Here is a 23,312-nt window from a genome sequence, read left to right as displayed (position 1 = left end):
GATACATGATATCCTGGAAACATTTGTGTTATTTCAGCCAAACAACCAAAGAAAAGACTAAATAAAAAAAACGTTTTTATTTGTTTTAAATTTGACAGGCAGCAACAACTCTCCTGTCAAACACAGGACTCTAAATAATTTTTAGTTTTTCTTTAAATTTCGAAATATTTCGAATAAATATGTAATCATCAGCGCCATGTAGTAGCCACAAGTGTCCAGCAGGGGCCATCGCAGACCAGGGTTAGAGTCGCAGCTGGTTCGTCCAACAGGGGGCAGACAGGACCAGCTCAGAGGACGGATCACGTGACGGCATGTTTAGCTCCAGTGACGAGTGGACACAGACACACGCAGCGTATGGTCATAATATCACTGGTAATACCATCAGCACACAACCAACGGACACTAATCCAGAATAATCTGGTGGAACACTGACCTACATGTGACTGCTGTCACTCACGAGCACCTGCTGGCTGAGGACACGCCCCCTCCTCAAATACTCACACACACCAAAGACAGTGTGACGTGGTTAAGGAACGACACCTGGCACCTGGGTAGCTGGGATCAGTTCCATCTCCTGGAAAGCATGGAGTACAAGAAACATGCATCAAAATCAGACTCAATTAATGTCTGATCCACAGCGCCCCCTGCTGTCTGAATATAGTACAGTCAGATACATATAGAAGTGTTACATGATGTTACATGATGATGTTGCTCTCATGTGTCGTCACGACAGCAGCAGTTTCTGTCAAACATTTGAACTTTGTGTATTTGTTATTCTAACTGACGCACCCTTTTAACAATAAGATGTGGGTTTAGTTTACTCCAGATCTATAAATACACATTTTATCCATGAAATGGAATCGAACACGTCAAACTGACATGACAGATAAAGTAATTGAGTTTATTTTAGTTTAAAAAAACCGCAATACATTGGTCATTTGTTGAGTGGTGTGTATTGTGTTCAGTTGCCTAGGGAAAAAATAAAATCACCAAATTGTGTCAATTTATTACTGTTAAAATACAATTGACTTTAAATCATGCGTCAATGCATTAAAAGGAGGACTGATATATCCTCCAAAAATTGCCTCCAACTACGGCTATAGCTGCACCATGTTCATTGACTAAAGATTAGGAATCAGTGTCTTCTCGATCAGGGGTCCACCACCTTTTTTTTGCATCGTTAAATGGCTTTAATATTGTCAATATATTCATTTATTTTTTGAGTAAACTTGACCGAGAATCACAGGCTAATGTTACTTTCAAGGAAAATCCCATCTTCAAAAAAAAACAAACGACGGTAACAATCAATAAGTACAGAAACAAATGTCAGTTATTGTTACCTGTACCGGTCCCCTAGACTGGTTGTTGAGGACCAAGGTTCTAGAGGACGGGGGAGGGGGAGCCCCCTTGTGGCTAGATCTAGAAAGTATTCGAGGATATGGATCTGTTTTCTGCAGATGCAAGTGGACTGGTGATCTATTTCATCGCACCTTTCACACACACACACACTTATATCTTGTGGTCTGTTGACCAAGTCCCCCCCCCCTCTCCCCTCACACCCTCTCTTTCCTCCCTCCATCTTTTTGATCCGTAGTCATTAACCTTCCATTTATTTCCACCGTGCCTCGCGTCCATCCAGCTGCTGGGATCACGTTACAAGCCTCCCCTCTCATCCTTCCATCCTTCCTTCCCCTCACCCCCTCCTCTCTCCTCCCAGCGCTCTCCTTCATCCTACCCTCTGCGCAGACTCCCTCTCCTCCCTGCCTCGTTTTTTTTTTTTTTTCTATGGCGGCTCCTAACATCTGCAGCACCCCCGCCCTCCTCGTCCTCCTCCTCCCCCCTTCCATCTCCCCCCGCCTCCCCTCGTCATCCGAGTATCACCGGCCGCCTGTGTGACGGCGTCGGTTTGACGAGGAGGTCCGTCAGTCAGTCGTCGGAGAGGAGGAGGAGGAGGAGGAGGAGGAGGAGGACGAGGAAGAAGAAGAAGGGGGTATAGCTGGCGGAGGTTACATCTGCATGGCGCCGCGGGGGGAGACGGCGCTCAGCTCGGCTTCACCATGATCGCCGTGTCGTTCAAGTGCCGCTGCCAGATCCTGCGCAGGGTGAACAAAGGTAGTGATGGAGAGAGAGATGGAGGGATGGAGGGATGGAGGACGCATGCTTTTGCACGTTGGGTCATCGGTGGGAATTGCTGACATTGAAGATACCGAGGCAGGTTGTTGATGACAGGATACACCTGCTAGTGTGTGTGTGTGTGTGTGTGTGAAGATTTGCGGCGTAGTCTGGATCCATTCAGTCCATGGCTGCAGGTCTCAGAGGACGCCAGACCCTCGCCGTGAGTGCAAGAGTGAGAGAGAGATGGCATCTTTATTTTCCTGGATGGAATATTCATGCTGTGTGATGACAGGGGAGACTTCCTGTAGCTTTTCAAGATAATCCTGCAGAGAAGTGTGAGCGAAAGTTGAGCCTTTTTCGCTTTTCTCCGGCGACCGTGAGAGCCTCTGTGTAGTTTATGGGTCGACGTCAAGAGTGATGAAGCTTCTATGGATTTTTTTGTTGGCCTCGGTTGATGAGATTGAGAATTACAATCTTGTTAAATTAGCTGATACAACTTTTTTTTATGGGATGGATGCCGAAGAGATGGATCGTAAAAATGATCTCAGTTTTGATGAGCCGGGGATTAATTTCTAGATTGCTTTCAGACGCGATGAATAATTAAGACGAAGATGAAGATTCATGGCGAAGATTTTAATGACTAATTGTTTTACTACCTATAGGCTAAATTTTACATGAGCTTTCTTGTACTTTCAGGTATAAGTGTTTTCACTTTCATGATGATTTTGTCTGGATGTGTCAGTTTTACGCTGTTGTTTTTAAATATTTTTGAATACCCGCCTCATATAAGTCAGTTTTTCTCGATAGTGAGTTCCTAATTTTAACACTGATCATTGGTGTGTTCGTTTGTTCTCAGTGTAGACGGACTATATGGTTCTTCTTCTATGGTCCTCTTCTTCAGGTGTTAGTTCAGAAGGATTTGTGCGGTTGTATCAGCGTTGTGTGATCTCAGCGCATTTTATTCAAATATAAATGTCTGTTTATTCATCATGAATATACATTTTCTGGTGTGTTTTCTGCTATGTGAATTGTTTAACCTTGAAAAAGGAATGTATTCTCTATGTCCTAGATCTAGTTTATTCCTATTATTTTGACTAGTGTCAACGTTTTCCTCAGTTCTCAATTTCTTATTGTCTGCTGCCATTGAATACTTGCATCAATAAACATATAAAATTGTAATAAAGTAATAAAGAAATGGAGCAGATAATGAATACATGTGGTGTGAGCGGTGACTAAAACAAAAACGTGTGCGACCAATGCTAATGTCACTGCCAAAACTTGTATTGAAGTTTTCTGAAAAATAAATGTACTGCAACTATATTTTGTAGCAAAACAAACGACAACAAAACTTAAGATTTCCGCTTTACTAGATGTTTTATTTGGGAGATTCAACTGAGGCTTTGGCTAAAATGTACCATATTTTAATTGAGATTAAGTGTATTTTTTCTCACAAATTAATGTAAAAATCTTGCAGCAAGAATGTTTAAGTGGTTCACTACCTCAGTCATGTTAAAGTAGAGAGACGAGATAGTTTTTGCTGTGTGGTTTTGAAATGTGATAATTCATTGAATGCCGTGCGAGTGTGGAGCGTCACTGAACAGACTGTTACTCACTGTTGTCAGACTGTTACTCACTGTTGTCAGACTGTCACTCACTGTTGTCAGACTGTTACTCACTGTTGTCAGACTGTTGCCTCCCTTCATCATGGTTGTATGGAAATATGTCACTTTTAATCCGGATTCTTGTGTTTAAAACTCAAAGAGCCTCCCGTCAACTGTCTCACCGGGGTATTATTCAGAGACAGCATGATGAAGTATTTGCAAACAGTTTGGGATTTTTTTTAATTTTTTTTCCCCCTCCCAGGCTGTGCCAGGATTTGAGATTAGTACCGTCAATTAGAATCCAGTCGAAACCAGTCACAGTAGAGATCAGTACATCTGCCCAAATCAAAGCAATAACGCCAGCGTTGTCTCCTCACTTCAGTCGGCTCACGGTAGAAAGAGGAAACTACATAACAGTGGTAAACAGGATGAACGAGTGGGAGTGATATCGCCTCTGAAAACAACATGAATAAACCCTCGGCTATAGTATTAGTGAGATATCTGTGAATAGACACAATTCATATGTTCAGTGAGCCTATTTGAAGTTCTTTTTGGTGATTAATAATATAAAAAAAGTATCAATGAAATACATTTCTATACAATCAAATAGTTGATACAGTCATAGCGTTGCATGTCTGGTCTATATTGTAACAATACCATCATTATATTGTAGCTTTTGATGTAATTGTATTGTAACTTTTTTCCTGGACTAAAAACTATCACAACTAAAAAGACCTTGACACGGTTTTATAATGGATCAGTTTTATATTTCCAGTAGATTTCAACAGTTGATGGGACAAACACAAAATAACAAACACACACACAGGAAAAAGAAACTCATGTTAGGTGTTCAATTAAACACATGGAGGTGATGGCAACTGACATTATTGTGAACCATCACAACTCTTGAATTAATTCCTTGATTTGATGGCTGTGTTTAAAAAAAAAAATTGATATCAGCCCCTTGGGGGAGGCATGCGCTGTCTCTCCGCTTTTTGAATTCCACCTATTATTATATTATATATAATTATTATTATATTATATATAATAATAGGGAGGAGAGGGAATAATGTATATATATATATATATATAATATATTATATTAGGAAGGAGACCTCCTGAGGGATCAATAAAGTTCTACCTTACCTTACCTTACCTCAGCTATGGCCACAATTATGACGACTATTTTGATGGATATTTTTTGTCATGATTATTTATCACGATTATACTTGCTCTTAGGGAAAGTACTTGTATTTGTATCGCATTCCATCAAAACAATATGTACACACTATGTACAAAATGAATAAATAATGAATGGAATAAAAACTAATGTACTAGATTATAATAACCATCAAGTAATTGATCAAAATACTCAGTGTATAAAAGCAGAGTAGTGAATAAAGAATATCTGTCTGTGCAACTCATTGTCTATTTCTGTCAAATCAAATTGGAGTTTAATCTGGCCTTTCTTGGCACGACTTCATCATGGAGGCACGACACATTTTATAAGACGCTTTATTCTGAATCATCTCGACCTTTAAAGACGGAGAAGAAAAAGTGGCACAACATTGAAACTTTAACAGTTTTTTTCCAATTCATTTTAAAGAAAGACTCTTGTGTCCTGTTTCAAAGACTCTTTTTGGAACGATAGGACACCTCAGCCCAGATTACAAGACGCAAGAGATAAAAAGAAGAGCAGCTTTTACAATGCTGAAGTGTAATGACACATGAAAGCAGATGAAAAAGGAAGGAGTGAAGATTTAGACATCTATAGACACCCATTTTAGAGCGTGCCGAGAGGTATCGGGGGATTTATATCCCTCCCTCGGCTGCATTCGTGGTGAAATGATGGTGAATTTACAGCCAAAGACATTTGTCTTTCTTAGCGTCAAGGCAGACCTTAGAATTCTATAGGTCCTATTTCTTCTCCTTTAAAACATGTTACAAATATTTTGAATTAATAATTAATATATATATATATCATCTTTACATTATTTTGTATATCATTATATGAACAAATATATATAAGATATTTTATTTATCATATAAAAGCCATTTTTCTGCTTAATATCTAACTGTATTTGGCTTAACAGCCCCTCATAATAATCGTGTATTTCTAATGTATTTGTATTGTTCTATGGTGAAGTTTTAAAATATTTAAAATATTTCTCTGAAATACTGTCCTCATGTTTTGAAGTTCATTTTCATCTCCCCTCTAGCAGGAAAATGTTAAACCCTGATTTTTCATTGTGTTTTTTAAATCAGTTCTCTTCTGTTTTAGAGTCGGGTCATTCAGTCATTCAGTAAAGTCTGTGAAACGTCCTAAAGACAACCTTAAAGCACCACCTTATTTTATGTGTATATTTAAGAGCTGTAGACCGGTTTTAAATCGTATTTAAAGTTCACCTGAAATGATTTAATAACACAAATACATCATTTTTTCAGATTTTGCTAGACATACATAGGCGGTTTTAAATGTATATTTTCAAAGGGGAAAAAAGACTCGTATATACTGTTTAGATTCTCAGTTATAGACCAGGGATGTCAAACTCACACAAGGAGTCGAAATCTTTAAGGATTCGCAGTCACAGGCCACACAAACTTTGTATTTCAAGCACCATCTTGTTTAATTCCTGGGTAAACACAAATGAAAACACCTGCAAAAATAAGCAGTGATTTTTCAATTTAGTATGAGATATGAGCTGCGTATGATATAAGACTTACGTTGTCCCTGACGTATGATGTCATGTAAGTTATGATACCCTCCTTCCTGAAGCAATATATATTAATTTGAACGCATCATAAGTCTCTGACTATGATTGATGTCATCCATTAAACGCTGTATGTTCCAGTCATCCTGCTGCTTCTTCTTTTGAGGGTTTGAATGGTCTTTATTGACAAACCAGATATTCTTTGATATCATTTGTATTAGTAATTTGTTTTTGTTGAATTGATTTGTTTTTATCATAATGTAAAATGAGCTCCTTGGCAGAGGTATATGCCTACTTTGAACTTTCCAGTAACGTATTTGGGTCATGATGGGCCTTCGTAAGCAACAGGGGTCAGAGAAGTATATATTTAATGGTAAAAAAAAACACACTCCGTCTACATTATTCCCTGTTGATCTTATGCAGAATCTCTGTGACTGGGATTTCCTCTTTTGGTTGTGGAGAAAACTCACAGTTTAAATATTTGATAAAACCGGTGTCTTCCTTTGACATTTCCCTGATTCTTGGTTTTATTCTCAAGTTTACTGTCTGTCTTCAAAATCTCTGCTGTAACTCTTTTAAAGGAAATTAGAAAAGCGTGTCACAGTGACTCTCTGAAGATGGCGAAGATACGCGGGGAACAAAAAAAAAAGAGACTTTCAGCTGGCGGCGGAGAACACGACTGTTGGCTCTGGGGCCTGTCATGAATAAACATGATTTGTTTCCCATTCGAGTCATTCACCAAAGTAAATAAAGCTGCTCTAAAAGCCAGCAACAAACACATTTTCGTTGAAGCGTATGACTCTGGCAGGCAGTTCTTTTGTACAATGTCAGTATCACGGGTCGCACATACGTTCGCAAAACTGCAGTTGAAACACTGGCCGCGCTGATAAAAAACAAACGCATCATAAGAAAACTCATTACAACATTTAACAATGGAAATCGATTGTCTTACACAAGCATACGTGCACTTCCTTTGATTCTTTTTCCACTGAAGTAAATGAACCTGAGTTATAAATTCAGTGGGAGCAGCAGCACATCAAATAATCAACACAAATTAACACAGAACATCAATGAAATATGGAGGATCGGACGTCATATCGGAGCAGATTCTATCACTTATTCACACTCCTGCCATTAGGGAAGTCAAAACATGTGAGTGAAGCAGACAAAAGAAGACGCACTGATGCGTCTTTAGTTAACACTTTGATTTCTACGCAGAGAAAGTCACCGTTTTATCAACTTTGAGTCCATTTTTTATGAACGGGGTTAGAAAAGTGTTGCTTTCTACAATTCCCATCAGAGTTTACCACGAGAAAACCTGCACCTGAACTCTTCACTCGGCATCCTCCCTGCTGACTGCTGTTCTTTTGCTTCTTGAACAGGTCAATGATCTGTTCTATTTCTCAGTTAGGCATTTGTCACCACAGAAAGAATCGATTATATCATTTACTTCTGTTGTTTTTATTGGTACAGTCTGAAACAATGACTGTAAATATGAAAAACGAGCGTATTTTCCTCAAAAATAACTTTTGCTTAGAAACCTCTATGTGTCAAGGCACTATGTTAGTCAAAGAAGAACAGTGAAACAAAGAATGAGTAAAAAACAAACTTAGAAAAAAGACACGGACAACCACTGATATACTCATTATAAAAAACATTGTTTTTTTTAAAGTTTTCTACTGTATATTTTGCTGTCTGCGACTCTTTGAGAGCCACTCAGCCAAAAATAATGCCTTTATTAAACCTGTTCAATACATTGGATATTTTCAATTATTATTTATTAAATGTCTGCCCAACTAAAAGTTTCGTCCCGGGTTGAATTAAGAGAACATCCTCCACCACTGCATATGTATTTATGCAAGCCAGAGAGCTCGTTCACCTTGACCCAGAGACAACACAAGGGTTAAGCAACTACTTTAAACTAACAACGTGAATATACTAAAAGACAAGATGGATTATTTGGTCCAGGCATATTCCAAGATGGCAGGATCTATCGTACTGTGGGCGAGACATGGTCGTCATGTCTGTGATCACTTGTCTGATGTAGCTTTGAGCCAGACATTGAGTTTAGATAAGAATGAAATGGGGAAACCTAATAAAGGCTTATTGATGTCTGCTGTAGAATCAACCGCTCAGTCATCTTCCACGGACTCAGAGTAGAGCTTCTCCATTCCATGGTAAAAGAATCCAGAGCTAACTTGAGCCTCAGGGCAAGCGTCACTGCAGATAAAAACCATTCAATTCAATGTAGTTCAAATCACACCGGCTACATCTGTGCTGCTCACTGCAGTGGATACTAAAGGCTTCTATTTGTGTCACGGCAAGAACATAAATTCAGCTCAGCCCTGCACCAGCACCTTTGACAGTGGAGTCTGTGTGTAAGACAATCTAATCTAATCTAATTTCAATGAAATCTCAAGGAAAAAATCTACAATTTGAGGTTCACTCTTTATTCAACTATTTGCAGTACAATGTATTGGTTCTTGATTGTAACTAACACAGATGCATAGGATTTAAATAGAGACATTTCTTGTGTTTGCATGTATTATTATAAAGCCGTTATCAGGTCAGATTTAAGTTTTATTTATTAAAAGCTCTTAGTTTTTGGTATTTCATTTTCTCAATTTATTCTTCTTTTCATTCATCATTTATGGGTATTTGGTGGGAATATTTTTTGCTAAATTGGGCTTTAATGCCTTTTGTACATTATTATTTTGTGATTTAAATCAAAATTAAATAAATAAAAATGCTATTAAATACTATAAAATAATCTATGAATAAATGAACCATGTTTTTATTTTTATTTTGTCCTGTCAATTAAGTTCCCCCAATATTTCAAAATGTTCTTTCATTTGATTTTTGCTGCCCTTAAGGTATTTAACGTGGGCCCAAATGTATTGCTGACCCTTGATCTAGAAGTAATTATTTCACAAGATCAGGTCTTGGAGGTACAGTTGGGAGGCATGTGTCTGAAGAGCTGAGTTAGCAGTTTTGGACTATTCGGGAATTTTAGGTCAGGAAGTGACGGTGGAGAACTTTGTATGTGAGCAAAAAGGTTTTAACTAAAAGTTACTCAGAATTGTGTGTAAAAGATAAATGTTATATGTCGAGTCAAACTCACCCCCCCCCCCCCCTCCAAGTCATATTACGTGACCCGCTGTTTGACTGACTCAAAGTACATTAATGTTGGTAAAGTTACATTTTGTCTAGCCTGCGACTAAAGGGTTTTTACCTCTTGTGTGATTGAAATCGACACTCCTGCTCTTGATGAAAGAGAAAAACCTGACATTTCTGACATTGAATGTGTGAGTCTGAACTTTAATTATCTTTATATCCAACTCTGTTGCTTCAGTTTTTAATGTTCATCAAGACAGGAAGATGTACTTCTTATTAGCCGTCCTCAGTCAGTCGGGCTCACGATGAGATATTGAGGGTTGGTTCTTAAAAAGGTTGTCACCTCTCATTGCAATCTTGTTAAAATTGGGTTTAAATATTCATTCCTAAAGCGGCGAAACTCACAACTTGCTTGTTTCTTTCACCTCGGGTGAGCACGACGGGCTTCACTGATATGGCCTCCTAATGGACCACGTGTCGTGTTCCATACGTTGGAGTTCAGTGGAGACGCACGGATCACGCTGGCCTACATCCTGAGGAGGAGGAGGAAGGATCCGGGCTTTTATCTCTGCTGAGCTGTGGTGTGTGTTCAGTGCTTCGGAGCGTTGCCGCTGGAACCAGACGAGGGAGAGAAATGGGACGTAATGGACGTGAAGCTGTTTAGAAGCGAGTGGAAGATCAGAGGAAGATGAAGTCAAAGACTGACCTGGTGTTATAGCAGGTGCTGGAAATGAAGGACCGGCCGCTCCTTTTCTTTTTACAGACTATTGTTTCCTTTGACAACTGAGCACTTTTGTAATCAGGGCTTGTGTTTTATCTTGTTGTTTGTGGACGGGTGATTAGCGTGAGCATTGTTCCCCGCAGGAACGAGGCAGCAGCAGCTAGAGGTGCATGAATGATTCGGCGTATGCCGGATGACAGACCGCATTTCTACGGCTCACAATGATTTGAAGCTTTTGTCCGACTAACAATGAGCCACAACAGACCTTCTTTTCTTTTTTTTTCTTCTCCAGTTTGATGTCAATAATTATCAGTTCATTCATGATTTCATCCAAAAATATAGAAAACCCTTTTGATATGTGAGAAATATGCTAGAGAAAGAAAATAAAACGGCTTCAAAAGGAAAACCTTGTAACAGACTATCATCAGATCTATGATCTAAAGCAAAGACTCCTGGCATAGTAGACAAATCTGGACCCCAAAGTCATTTTATGTGGACGCTGGATGTTGGTTTAAAATCAAAGTACGTTCATTTTAATATTAATATTTTGACCTTAAAAGATACATATGTTTAAGATAAGGTATGAAACCAATGTTTTCTAGGTCAAAAATTGTGCAGTGACCTGCATAAGAGTAAAACCGACGTTAAAGGAAATATATTTGATGGTCAAACAAAGACAAAGATATATTTTTTAATAGATTTATTTTCCAAGACTGACAATATGTCGATCAGACTCATATTTACTGTCACACACAAGTTTGGTTAACATCCTTTTTTTGGCCCACGACTAAAACTGTGCCTTTTTAAGTTTGACACAATAACCTTGTTTATAAATTGAGTGAGAATACACACTTTCTGGAACTCCAGTTTCCTTTCACTGTCCAAAAAAAGTGTATTATTGGCTCTAAATCAGAGAACGTGTGATGGTGGCTTCGTGCCAGGTTTGCAGGATTGGCTCCTGTCAGCTTCGTCTTGAATAACAGGAATCTGATTTATTGCCCGTGTTGTAAACACAACAGGATTTGTTTTTGTGTTGTCATTAATAATCTTGATGAATTATTATTAATTATTGAATTCAAACAGTAGTTAATTACTTCATTGTTGGTGTTTATGTGTTGAGTTGAGTTCAGATTAATGTCTACCATCTGTATCTAAAAATGATTTAAGGTTCCATCACTCTCTGTGGTGCAGAAGCAGCTGCTGAAAGCTAGAGCGTCTTACGCGTTTGTCTCTTGTTATAATAAAAATGTATCCAAAATAAATCTCAGAAGTACTCTAGGTACTCCTGTTTTACCCCACACACCAAAAACATGCCTCTATACGAATGAATGAATGAACTTATTTATTTAGACTTTTTCAAAAATGTCATCTATTTGTACAAACAAAATAACAAAACACCAAATAAACAGAAAATATCAGAATAAAAAAATCCTGTAGTTCAAAAAGGAGTAGGAAGAAGTAAAATACTACCCCTTTTTAATTATTCCTTTGTTTGTGGCACATTGCCATTTATTTTTACACAGACATACAATGTGTAATCTATAATCATATGCTAAATAGGTATGAATACAAAAGATATTAACAATATATATTATACATTATTACTATCATCGTTGGTTCTCACATGTCCTCTTCCATATACTTACATCAAGTTTGTGTTTAGGTCTTGTGACATCTAAGTAAGTAAGTCATTTGTATTTATATAGTGCTTTTCCAGACCAGGGTCACAAAGCGCTTAAACAATCAAAACAATATTCAATAAAATATATACTTTAAAGATCATGATAACACTGAGAACAACACAGGAGTTCCATAAAATCAAGGAGAAGCCTGAACACATGGTAACAGTTGTAATGGCACAGAATAGAGTTTTCATCGTTCAACTGCTCAACGTATATTGAGGAATAGAAATAAATGTAAGAAAGAAAATCCCAACATGTTGTCGAATTTCTAGTTCCACAAACATCTTACCCTCTTGTGTGACTCACCTCTTTTATTTTTGCCTTTGTGGTCCACTGAGCCTCACAAGCTCAACCTTTCTCATCCCCCCCAGCCGGGCTCTTATCCTCCTCTCGTGGATTTACTATTGTTTCATTTGTAATTCTGTTGCTTCCATGTTGCTGTATGAACAGCCGTTTCCTTCCATCTCTCAAAAGAATCTACAATAACTTCAAGCACCAGATCTTGATTTTCAATCCAGCGCTTCCTTGAACGTGGAGGGAGGCGTCGAGTTTAGTCTTTTAATGATTTTACTTTTGCAACGCCGCTCACGTTGTAACCTGAATGATCGCAAATCGATAAAAGGCCTGAAGCTCCGACGTCGGCAACAAGACCTCCCTAATTTCCTTTCTTTCTCTTTTCCTTAAATGATTGACGTGTAATCATCCCTCGCTCTTTCTCGTTCCAGATGAGGGGCCGTACACCAAACACTCGTCCGGGTCGAGACCCCCCGACGGAGCGCTGGCCATCAGGAGGCAGAGCATCCCAGGTGAGTCCACCACGGATTCTCAGAGGCAGAAGTTTGAAGACAGAGTTTTTTAAATAGTTTGAAGGAGTTCAGGAGAAACACTTGTCCTTCAGAGCAGACAAAACGTGAGACACAAGATTCTTTTGTATCAGCAGAACCGGAGAGAACATTATGTACATCGAAGCTGGTGAAGAGCAAAAGGAAAAATGTCTAGTGTCTAATGTCTGTATTTGCAAGAGTCTAGTTATTATTTCAGACTGACGCCTCGCTTTGACACGGTCACATTTGTAAAGCTTTCTTCATATCAAAGGCGAGGATTCTGTGGAAGATCAGAGACGTTAAGATGAAGCTGTTTTAACGAAGCCTTTTGTTTCATCTGCTCGGACACGAAGCGTTCACACCGGGCAAAGGTGTGCGCTGATATTTTCTCCTCTGTTAAATATTGCACGCTTTTTTATTAAAAATGGATGAGCGGAAGACTTGGGCTTCACAGTCTGACGAAAGGAAGAGACACCATGTCGGACACGGCTGTGTTTGTGCTGTGGTCCAGATGAGTTCCGGGGGTGTTCGGTGGTGGAGCTGATGAAGAAGGAGGGGACCACTCTCGGGCTGACGGTCTCCGGTGGCATCGATAAGGACGGGAAGCCTCGGGTGTCGAATCTGCGACAGGGAGGCATCGCTGCCAGGTAAGGCACTTTTTGCTGACTCCACACTTTTATGTAGGTGACACATTAAGTTTTTTTTTTTTATAGTTTCATCTTTATTCTCTCATCATTCTGCTGTTCTTGACACGGATGATGGGTTGTGATTATTAAATTAACTTGTATTTATTTATTTACAACACCACTGAATACTGTTCTATTTTTTTTTATTTCAAATCATATTTTAATTTAATAATAGTTATTTAATGGGTGTATAATTTCAAAAAGCATATTCAAAATAAAAATAATGTGATTTTTCTTTTTTAATTTACAATTAATATGCAAATATTCACAGCATTTGTTCATTTTTTTTGTTGCATTTAATCATCTGGCCACTAGATGGCAGCAGTCATTACGTCCTCTGCAGCTTAAGAAACAATGAAACCCTGTGAGATCCCAGTGGTGACTGAGGACGAGAGGATAAAATAGGGATTTGTTTAAGCTGATGGACTGTTGGACCTATTTTGGTTTCAAAACAATATACTGTAAGCCAAGATTAAACTCTGCAACGCCTCTGTCAAGTACTCGGACAATACTAAAAATACAAATCGCAATAAATGGTTTTGCTGCCACTATAAGTTCTATCTATCTATCTATATCGTGATATGTATCGTATGGCCCATACACACCCCTGCTGCTGGTCCTAGTTTGGCCTAAAGGTCACTCATTTCAAACATTTAAAACCTGGAAAGCATTATAATTATTATAAAGATTGTTGTTGGCACACCTTTTAAGGTTTGTATTTTTTGTGCTTCTGATAGTTTCACATTATATGATAGTTTTATTTATTTACATTAAAAAAAGGTGCTTAAGCCCCGCCCATTGAAACACTTGAAACACTTGTGATTGGTCTAGCATTGAGGTTTGTCACCACGCGTCATCAATCTAGGAAGTCTCCACATCCAAAAGACGTGTATAAAGAAAAAATCAGGGCGTTCTTCGCTGCGGGAGGAGGAGTGAAGCTATTATTGAATCATAATGGACTGGGCTATCGTAACCTCTTGTTTGCCGAGATTTCAGCCAGGCAAGAACTTTATAAAGTAATAAGTTAAAAACATTGTCATGATGAGGAACTTACTACATCTTGGAGAGGAAGACTTCAACAGTTGAAACATGTGGAGGTTTTCACATTAGTTGACCTTTAAGGTTTTCCTTCAAGTTTTTCCCGTTCAGTCCTTTTAATAGACTTCAAACTGAGATGATTCAAATAATTGGATGAACAATCTTCTAACATCTTTTCAGAAGCGATCAGCTGAACGTCGGCGACTACATCCGCTCGGTCAACGGGATCAACTTGGCCAAATTCAGACACGACGAGATCATCAGTCTGCTGAAGAACGTCGGAGAGCGGGTCGTGCTGGAGGTGGAGTACGAGCTTCCTCCCGTCTGTAAGTGGAGCCCGGTGGGAGCAGGACGAGGCGAGGGGGGGGAGACGTTTGAGTGACAGAGCTGTGTTGTGTTGCAGCAGTGCAGGGGTCAGGGGTCATGTTCAAGAACGTGGAAGTCACGCTCCACAAGGAGGGAAATAGCTTCGGCTTCGTCATCAGAGGTGAGTGTGACACACTCAGTGTGCGAGGCCGGCGATAACAACACACATGTTCTGGACGTGTAGGCGGAGCTTACGAAGACAGGAACAAGTCTCGTCCCGTCGTCATAACAACCCTCCGGCCGGGCGGACCCGCTGACAGGTGCGAGACAACAGGTCTTCCTGTCCGGTGCACTCGTGCGAAGGGTGAGTCCTCATCCCCGTGTTTCTCTCCCTCCAGGGAAGGAACCGTCAAGCCCGGTGATCGCCTGCTCAGCATCGATGGCATTCGACTTCACGGCAGCACCTTGTCAGAGGCCATGAGTATCCTGAAGCAGTGCGGTCAGGAGGCCACGCTGCTCATCGAGTACGACGTCTCCGTCATGGGTGGGTTGAGTCCTCCTGCTCGGGTCGTAGCTCGACCCCCTCACACAAGCGCCTTTGAGTGTTTGTACACTGTCACCTTCACTGTCATCTTCAGAAGTTTTACCTTCATCAAATCATGTTTTTATATATATATATATAGTGTATAAATATATATATAATAAAAAGTATACTTCCTAAAGATAAACCTATGAAACATGTTTCAAAAATAACTTCTCTATTCTACAATAATAATTATCACTTTCAATTTCCCTGTTTGTATTTTAATCTTTATATACTTTTTTAAATCTTAATTTTCTCCTAAAACTTGTTAACTAACCATGTCTTTAGTTTGTAGTTTTAAAAAAAATATTGTAATTAAAACCAATTTAATAAAATGTAATAAAACATATTTTCCCAAACAGACAGATCTTTTTCAACAAATTCGAATATATATATATATATATATAAATGCTGAATACATTCTTATATTATATAGAAAGCAGAAGTCAAATATATCATAATTATATATATATATATATATATATATATATATATATATATATATAAATGCTGAATACATTCTTATATTATATAGAAAGCAGAAGTCAAATATAACATATATATAAATGCTGAATACATTCTTATATTATATAGAAAGCAGAAGTCAAATATAACATATATATATATATATATATATATATATATATATATATATATATATATATATAAATGCTGAATACATTCTTATATTATATAGAAAGCAGAAGTCAAAGTGAGATTTTATTTCTCACTTTGCAAAACCAATTTAAGCAAAGTTAGATTAGTGTTTTCCTTTTAAAACACTTTTTTTTTTTAACTTAAGTGGCTTTTAATTGTAATATTCATAATGTTAAGCACTTTTTGTCACTTTACTCAAGCTCAATCTTTTACTTTTTATAAATTATTTTCACAGTAATAATAATTTAATATTGACTCATATTGAAACTTTACATTTCATTCTTAAATAAACGAGAAGATAAAAGGTGAATTATGTTTGCGGTTCATCCTGAACATGCAGAGTTTTCCGAGACTTTTAGAATCAACAATGGCAGGTTGATGTTTAACTACATATACTAATGACACACGTCATTCATCAGACTCGGTTGCCACGGCGTCGGGGCCACTGCTGGTGGAGGTTGCCAAGGCGACCGGTTCCAGTCTAGGCGTGGCTCTGTCTACGTCCATGTTCTGCAGCAAGCAGGTTATCATCATCGACAAAGTCAAACCGGCCAGTATAGCGGACAGGTAAAGTCCAGGAACGTCACTGATTTTGTGTGTGTCGGCTTCACACTCGTGTGTGTGTGTGTGTGTGTGTGTGTGTGTGTAGGTGCGGCGCTCTTCACGCGGGCGATCACATCCTGTCGGTGGATGGAAAGTCAATGGAGTTCTGTTCTCTGGCCGACGCGACTCAGCTGCTCGCCAACTCCTGTCAGACGGTGCGCCTGGAGATCCTGCCGCAGCACCAGGCCCGACCGGCCCTGAACGCACCGCAGCATGGTAGAGAGCTCTCTCCTCATCAGGCGTCACTGAGCCGAATCAAACGGACACACACTCCTCGCAGCTCAGAATAAATACTCACTTAAAGCTTGACTGATTTCAAACTAGCTAAAAAAAGCTCGACCGGCCCCTGAAGGCACCGCGGCTCAGTCACTCACAGCTCGACGGTGCGAGGAGGGGACGGGGGGGGGACGGGCTTAAAGTGAGCGTATTTATTCTGACAGCAAAGCTGAAAATGATTCAGTTGTAAACGTGTTGAAAATGTTTGAGCACATGTCTTGTGTGTGAAAAGATGACACACACGCGTGTGATCTTTTCTCTCCACGCCTCCCTCTGATTTACCTGAACCTCCCCGTGTGTGCAGTCAAGGTGCAGCGTAGTCCCCGCCCCCTTCCCTGGGAGACCAGCGCCTCCACCCCCATCCTACCCCCTTACCACTACAACACGTACCACCCTGACCAATCAGGCGCCAGATCCCACAACCGTCATGCAACCAACCCTCGTACGTCCACCTCTCTCTCTCTCTCTCTCTCTCCTTTTATCCTCGAAAAAAAACATGTGTAGTTTCAGGGTCGAGATCATCACCGCCGTCTGTCTCTTCTTCCTGCAGCTCTCAGCCACTCCTTCTCGCCCGGATCCATGTCGGCCTACAGCCTGTCCTCCCTCAACATGAACACTGTGCCCAGGAACATGTACCCCACGAGTCCTCGGGGGACCCTGATGAGGAGGAAAGGCAAAAAGAAGGACTTCAAGAGTTCCCGTGAGTCGAACGCCGATGATTCTCCTCTGCGGTCGGTTTTTCTAACGCCTGCCGTCCTCCGCCAGTGTCTCTGGCCTCCAGCACGGTCGGCCTCGCCGGGCAGGTGGTCCACACGGAGACCACGGAAGTCATGTTGCTAGGCGACGGCATCATGGGGTTCGGCCTGCAGCTGCAGGGAGGCGTGTTCGCCACGGAAACTCTGTCTTCACCGCCGCTGATCGCCTACATTGACCCGGACAGCCCTGCAGAGAGGTGAGCATCACCAGACATCACCACTAAACATGGACACCTCTTTACTTCTCCAGAAGACCTGAGCCATGTGTGCACAACTGTTCATGTAGAAACAACTTATATTAAATCCTCTGAAAATTAAATAGAGTAAACTTGTTCAGTTTTTGGTTTATTATTTAGGTTATTTTATGACTTATTTGATGGTATTTTAAATTCAAGAATATACCACAAAATAACACATAGTATATATCTTTACACAATTGTATATATTTTTATTGTTCTTAAGTTGATCAATAAGCTGGTTTCTTGCTGAACATTTGGTTTCAGTGATAAAACTTTCATTTTTAAGCTGCTGTAGAAGTCCTTTGCTAAAATTCCTGCCATAATGTGGATGAAATGTTGTAATACTACATTAAGATGGTACATGTTGTCTGAAAACGCTAATACAGTTTTTTTAAAAGCATTGTGGCGCTCAAAATCATAATTAAACGTCCCTTTTTGAGTTTTACAAGGTTCATGAAGTCAATGGTGACAGCCTTATTAAGATTTGTGAGAATTTAAGAAGGAGACATTATATACTGAGATTGTTGTGTATTATTTCTTGTAAAGAAGGACAATTATAAGACATACACAAGTATTACTGTGGATAAGAAATATTATTCAAGGAGACTTGGCTAAAAGAGGCTTAAAAAGATGTTGACGAATAAAAAGTATAATTATGCCACAAAATGTTGTTTTTTTTCGAATTTTTATATCTTCAACATCACAAGAACAGACTGGACCTGAGATATAATATAATATTTAACAATCCCACAGTCGTGAACTCCAGATAAACCAGGCGACCTAAAGAGCTACAACGCAGTTTTACATCAATGGTTCGGCATCAAAGATCTTACAGCGAAGAGCTACAGTTGCTAAGAAGGCACAGAAAATCCCTTGACAGGCGTTTGAAATGCACGTCGCAAATATGTATGAATAAAGTTCAAGTAACTCAAGCAAGTCAGGAGCTTCATTGTTTAGTGTTTGGAGGAGATATTGTGGAGAGAGAGCAGACGACGGAGCAGGAAAGAGATGAGAGGACAGTAAGGTGTTGAGAGCAGGACGAGGTGAACCTCCTAAGGATGGAAGTGAAGACAGAAGCACACGACTAGATCCTTCAAGTCAACCACGGAAATGTTCAAGTCACGGCAATTGTTCAAAGAACTTTATGGACATTTCTTAAAATAATTTCAGACCCCTTTGTATTATAAAAGGTGTTGATAATCGTATGTAGTATGACCAACAATGCAACAATATAATGCTTATATTTCCGCTCCTACTATTATTTATTTATTTATTTTTTGTAATAAAATAAAATATAAGATTGTAGTAAAATAGAGTGTTGCACCTCCACGCTGGTAGATGGCGACGAGGAGTTGCCTATTTTCCTGTAGAGCAGTGCTGTGTCTCAAATCGCATACTAGCGTACTTAAAGTTAGTATTTTTAGTGCGTCTCAATTCTTAGTATGCGAAATTTACTGCGCCATACACACTAAATTGTCGTACTAAAACGCCCACAAAACTGAGTATGGTTCGATGGACACTATCTACCCTAAAAGCTCCATCTTAGTGACATTGTAAACGGAAGTTACGTCATATATAAATGCATATATATTCATATACTTACAGGTATATTTTCAGCAGCAGTAGGAGGATGACACTTCTTCGGTGCTGATACCGGTGTAAATATCTCGCGAATATTTCGTTTTTCATATTTTTTCTTTATTTCTTCTTCCAAACTTGCAAAAGGTGCTGCCAGCAGGTGGCGATAGCGTTCAAACAGCTGGTTGCAACATCATTAAATAGAAGTAGAAGAAGAAGCTGTCGCATCACTTCCTGTTAGTGCGTAGCGGCAGAGTTTGATTTGAGACATACTATCTGTGGAGAATTTGCGTACTAGTTAGTACGTACACTATCCTGATGCATACTAACTTCTAGTATACTAATAGAAGTATGCGATTTGAGACACAGCACTGGTCAAATTGCACCAGGTGCCGACATTATAGCAAAACCATTTAAAGCAGATTTTTTAATGTTTTAAGTATGTATGTATGTTACACATCATTTAACCAAATTACAATAATCATTATTTTTATAAAATGGTATATTTGTGTTGGATAAAACCTCAAACTCATCCTCGGTGGAAACTCAAAACACACTAACACAGCTTTTAGAAATCCTCTCTCACTTGAAGACATGTTGATGATCAGGCGTTAAATCAAGATTAAGATTTAATTGTACTAATCTGAGTGTGTTACTGTGTGTGTGTAGATGTGGTATCCTGCAGATCGGCGACAGGATTCTGTCCATAAATGGAGTTCCTACCGAAGACTCCACGCTGGAAGAAACCAATCAGCTGCTCAGAGACTCTTCCATTACCGCTCAGCTCACGCTGGAGATAGAGTTCGACGTGGCTGGTACACACACACACACACACACACACACACACACACACACACACACACACACACACACACACACACACACACGCACACACACTATTTCCGAGCATCTTTGATAAAACGCTCACGCCTGCTCCTCCCTGCCTCTCGGGCAGCTCCACACAGACACTCTCTGTCAGTGACACACAGTCGGCATCTATGGACGCCCACGTCTGAGCTGAATAATGCTAAATGATGTAGTTGCTGACTCACCGTGTGATCCGGACCAGCGGGGAGTGGACTTCACAGCCTGCTTCTGTATATAGTTACTGTGTTTTATATGTGTGTGTGTCGTGGAGGAGAGGTGGAGGATCAAAAAGTTAGAGGGTTGGTGTAGAACTAGTGCAACGTTCTACTCACACATCTTTTTTTTTTTTCTTTTCATTTCGACTCACGTCCCTTTTAGACCTTCCTGTATGTAGGTCATATTTCCTCATTAACTCTATTTCAATGTGCGACGATCACAGTCTAATAAGCCAAAAACTATATTAATGATGTGCATTTCATCCTCGTACATCCATGTTTTAAATGGATGAACTGTGTTTGACCTTCTATTATGGGAACAAACACGTTCGCTTCAGAGCTGAAAACAAACAAACACAATGTTCTTTCTTGGCTTTATTTACCTTAGTTCAGACGGCCCAAACTCTGTGTGGCTGCCATCGTTAATGTCTGTCATTTATACCAGTGTTCCCTGGTCCGAGGACCGGTACTGGTCTGTGAGGCATTTGTTACAGGGCCTCACTGAAAGAAAGAAATATGTATTAAATTTTTGTTCTATTGATTATTACTGTCTTACATCTTGTGTTGTCTCTAGGTCAAGATCACAACACAAGGGATACCACAAACACATTTCTTTCCAGGCCTCCGGGTCACCTTGACCCTGAGATAAGACAAGGGTTAAAGGTGTTTTGTTTAGAAAACAGATGGTATTTTCTCTGCAGTAACATTAGCCACTGAAACTTTTTCAAGTCACAAATATCCAGTGTGTAGTTGAATAAATAACAAGATTTATACAATGTAAGTTACACATGGTATCAACACATCTTCACGTCAGATTCTTCACACACATGTGGAAGGTCCCTTACATCACACCATCCCATAATGAAGTTCTAATATTCCTACAATGACTTAACTTAATGAGTCACTGAACACGAACCGAAACATATTCTCGACATGATCAGTTTTCTATGATATATCATCAGTTTCCTGATTCACTCAGAAAGTTAAATTGTTTTGAAAACTTCCCAAAATGTTCTCACTGTACACAAAGGTTTGTGCAAAGTTTAACACACAAAAGGATGTTATTTATTCCTGTAAACACCATGGTCATCCCTGAAAGCACAAACAAGTCAACAATTAAATTAAATTAAAGGGTAACTTGATATGTAGCTCAAATATGTAAATCCACTTGTTATAGCACTTATATGACTACTTTGCTGTCATAAATAGAGATTATTGATGCAAGTCTTGCCACTTAAAGTTGAGAAAATGTATTTTAGTAACGTTGCTAAATCAAACTATCAGTTCAACTCAAAACTCTTGTAATCCCTCTAATCTCCTCTGTCAACACTTCACTGAATCATTTATCGACTGCGAGTTAAAACTCATTTTTAGAACGTGTGAATAAATTACCATGTCATTGAGTTATTTTTACACTGCTTCCTTTTTTCTTTTCCACTGTGAATCTACACTTCCTGCGGAGAATTAATGTCGTGTTCTTTTGTTCTTCCAGAGTCGGTTATTCCATCGTCTGGAACCTTCCACGTCAAGCTGCCCAAGAAACCCGGAGTGGAGTTAGGAATCACCATCAGCTGTAAGTGTTTTTAGCTCAGACTCTACTCACTGACAGACGTCCGGACTCGGGTTCAATTATTTACCGCCGGCTTGTGCAGCTCCGTCCAACAGGAAACCAGGAGACCCTCTGATCATCTCCGACATCAAGAAAGGAAGCGTCGCTCACAGGTACGCCAACACTGACGCAATACATGTAATCCAGGTTATAGTGTTTGACTTTTATTTTTGAATGTCAAGAATTTGTTAATTAAAAACTCTATAATAGATTTAACAATATGTTAGAAAATAATAATAATTGCACTTAAATAAATACATAAGATTCAATTAAATCCGAAAATCCAGAAAGAACAAAAAGATTTATTATGATGAATAGAAAACATGAAACAGCCTTACACCCCAGCTCGGGCTCTGAGGTCTGTGGATCAGAATCTACTGATGGTTCCTGAACACGGTTCAGGACCAGAGGAGAGAAATCCTTCCAGGCTGTTGCTCCTAAGCTTTGGAACGATCTTCCTCTCCCTCTGTGTTTGATGATCTACTGACTCCTTCAAGAAACATCTTAAGACCTTTTTATTTGTTCAGGCTTTTCCTTGATTTTCTGGAACTCTTGTGTTGTTCTCAGTATTATCTTGATCTTTAAAGTATGTACTTTTTGGAGTATTTTTTTGATTGTTTAAGCGCTTTGTGACCCTGGTCTTGAAAAGCGCTATATAAATAAATATTACTTACTTACTTACTATGTGTTTAAACTTCGTATTTTGATAGAAATCAAAGAAAGTGAGGGACCATTAGTAAGATTTACAGACTTTCAAAATCACAAAAGGACAGTTTTCTAGTAACATAAGGCGTAAAGATGCACATGACTGTAGAAATTGGATACACCAACTCGGCTGCGGTGATGAGTTCACTGGGAGGGTGCCAGAGACGGAGAGAAAACCAGCTTGAAGTGAGTTTTGGAGTGTTTTTTAAGATGGAAAAAGATGATTTTAATCGAGTAAGTAAGCAATTTGGAGTTTTTTTTAATATATTTTTTATCAAAATTCAGACACTGACTTTTCTATAACTGTTTCTAATGGTGGTAAAATGTTCAAGGTTTAATGTATTATTAGTATCCGTTTCATTTATTTCTCTTTTTGAATCTAAAATGAAAAGAAAGATATCCAGTAAAAAGCCTTTAACTCGCAGCA

The 23,312-nt window shown here is 39.2% G+C and overlaps 1 protein-coding gene across 4 annotated transcripts in view; it reads left to right on the top strand.

Annotated features, from left to right (window-relative positions):
• Positions 1–23,312, top strand: part of grip1 (glutamate receptor interacting protein 1) — a 72,052-nt gene that overhangs the window by 36,476 nt on the left and 12,264 nt on the right. For 3 of the 4 annotated variants that reach the window (XM_087786973.1, XM_087786974.1, XM_087786972.1), the window contains exons 2-15: positions 12,670–12,750; positions 13,280–13,415; positions 14,673–14,818; positions 14,896–14,979; positions 15,043–15,118; positions 15,197–15,342; positions 16,458–16,605; positions 16,688–16,857; positions 17,222–17,359; positions 17,468–17,617; positions 17,683–17,869; positions 20,159–20,304; positions 22,064–22,144; positions 22,224–22,293. In XM_087786973.1, the coding sequence (XP_087643099.1) occupies positions 12,670–12,750; positions 13,280–13,415; positions 14,673–14,818; positions 14,896–14,979; positions 15,043–15,118; positions 15,197–15,342; positions 16,458–16,605; positions 16,688–16,857; positions 17,222–17,359; positions 17,468–17,617; positions 17,683–17,869; positions 20,159–20,304; positions 22,064–22,144; positions 22,224–22,293 (1,759 nt within the window). Of the gene's footprint in view, positions 1–12,669; positions 12,751–13,279; positions 13,416–14,672; positions 14,819–14,895; positions 14,980–15,042; positions 15,343–16,457; positions 16,606–16,687; positions 16,858–17,221; positions 17,360–17,467; positions 17,618–17,682; positions 17,870–20,158; positions 20,305–22,063; positions 22,145–22,223; positions 22,294–23,312 lie in introns of all 4 variants that reach the window. The other variant, XM_087786971.1, reaches the window with a different exon arrangement.

Source organism: Callionymus lyra, chromosome 3, assembly GCF_982586985.1.
Source record: "Callionymus lyra chromosome 3, fCalLyr1.hap1.1, whole genome shotgun sequence".
NCBI lineage: Eukaryota > Metazoa > Chordata > Actinopteri > Syngnathiformes > Callionymidae > Callionymus > Callionymus lyra.
This window is presented reverse-complemented; position numbering and strand designations above follow the sequence as displayed.